Raw genomic sequence first — 1,944 nt, 5'->3', positions numbered from 1 at the left:
GACCCTATCTTGGACCATGGGGTCCACCATCTCCATCTCCCCATGCCCCCTACCCAAAGCCCCCAGCCTGGCTCACAGGGTCCATCCTCCCCCCGCTGTCACCCCAGGGCCCCCATTCTGGACCACAGGGTCCATCACCTCCCAGTGCCCACCACCCCAATCACCCAGCATCCCCATCCACCATCAAGGGGCTCCATCACCTCCCAGTGGCCAGCACCACACACCCATCACCCCAACGCTCCCACTGTGGACCATGGGGGGGGTCCAACGCCCCCCACCCATGCCCATCCCATCCCCTGGTGCCCACCCTACCGCCTGCGTGTAGGCGCTGTAGGCCCCGAACTGGAGGGCGATGGGGCTGAACATGTCTGGCCCCCCGCTGCATCCGCCGCAGGCCCCGCTCCTTCTCCGTGTCCGCAAACTTCACCACCAGGCTGGAGGACGCGCCCTGAGAGGGGACACGGCCATGTCACCCACGGGGGGTCACCCTGCTGCTGGGACACCCCCATGGGGCAATGGGAATGGTAGGGACAGTGGTGGTGGGGATGATGATGAGGATGATGGGGATGAGGATGACAAGGATGATGATGATGAGGGTGGTGGGTACCATGATGAGGATGGTGGGGATGATGGGGATGGTGGGGATGATGGGGATGAGGATGATGGGGATAATGAAGGGGATGGTGGGGATGATGATGGTGGGGATGAGGATGAGGATGAGGATGAGGATGATGGTGGAGATGATGGTGAGGTTGTTGAGGACCATGAAGGGGATGGGGGTGGGGACAATGATGAGGATGAGGATGATGGTGGGGATGAGGAAGGCGACAGTGGTGGCGATGATGATGAAGGTGATAGGGATAATGAAGGGGATGGTGGGATGATGAGGAGGAGGATGATGGGGATGATGATGGGGATGGTGGTGGGGATGGTGGTGGGGAAGATGATGAGGATGATGGGGATAATGAAGGGGATGGTGGGATGATGAGGAGGAGGATGATGGGGATGATGACGGGGATGGGGGTGGGGAAGATGATGAGGATGATGGGGATAATGAAGGGGATGGTGGGGATGATGATGGTGGACATGAGGATGATGAGGATGAGGATGATGGTGGAGACGATGGTGTGGTTGTTGGGGACCATGAAGGGGATGGGCATGGGGACAATGATGAGGATGAGGATGATGAGGATGATGGTAGGGATGAAGAAGCCGACGGTGGTGGCGATGATGATGAAGGTGATAGGGATAATGAAGGGGATGGTGGGGATGATGATGGTGGAGATGAGGATGATGAGGATGAGGATGATGAGGATGATGGTAGGGATGAAGAAGCCGACGGTGGTGGCGATGATGATGAAGGTGATAGGGATAATGAAGGGGATGGTGGGGATGATGATGGTGGAGATGAGGATGATGAGGATGATGGTAGGGATGAAGAAGCCGACGGTGGTGGCGATGATGATGAAGGTGATAGGGATAATGAAGAGGATGGTGGGATGATGAGGAGGAGAATGGTGGGGATGGTGACGGGGATGGTGGTGGGGATGAGGTTGATGGTGGGGGGACGACGATGAGGATGATAGGGATTATGATGAGGATGATGGTGGGGATGATGAAGGCGTCAGTGGTAGGGATGAGGATGATGATGGTGATGGTGGGGCTGACAATGAGGACGATGAAGGGCATGGTGGTAGGGTTGATGATGATGAGGGTGATGGAGGGGATGGTGGTACGTGATGAAGGGGATGGTGGGGACGATGATGAAAGGGATGATGATGGGGATGATGAAGGGGATGGTGGTGGGGATGGGGATGAGGATGATGATGGTGGGGACAATGAAGGGGATGATGGTGGGGCTGACAATGAGGATGCTGGAGGGGATGGCGGTGGGGACGATGATGATGATGAAGGGGGATGGTGATAGGGTTCATGATGGTGGGG

General features: G+C 57.2%; 1 protein-coding gene across 1 annotated transcript; it reads right to left on the bottom strand.

Annotated features, from left to right (window-relative positions):
• Positions 1 to 1,168: 1,168 nt before the first annotated feature.
• On the bottom strand, positions 1,169 to 1,327 carry LOC104540941 (putative protein TPRXL; the record flags this gene model as incomplete). Its single annotated transcript, XM_010184864.1, has 1 exon — positions 1,169 to 1,327. A coding segment is annotated over one exon (159 nt), but the record flags the coding sequence as incomplete, so codon positions are not given.
• Positions 1,328 to 1,944: the final 617 nt, after the last annotated feature.

This window comes from Mesitornis unicolor, unplaced genomic scaffold (assembly GCF_000695765.1).
Source record: "Mesitornis unicolor isolate BGI_N332 unplaced genomic scaffold, ASM69576v1 scaffold39555, whole genome shotgun sequence".
Lineage (NCBI taxonomy): Eukaryota > Metazoa > Chordata > Aves > Mesitornithiformes > Mesitornithidae > Mesitornis > Mesitornis unicolor.
The sequence above is the reverse complement of the archived record's forward strand: the minus strand, read 5'-3'. Positions and strand labels throughout refer to the sequence as shown.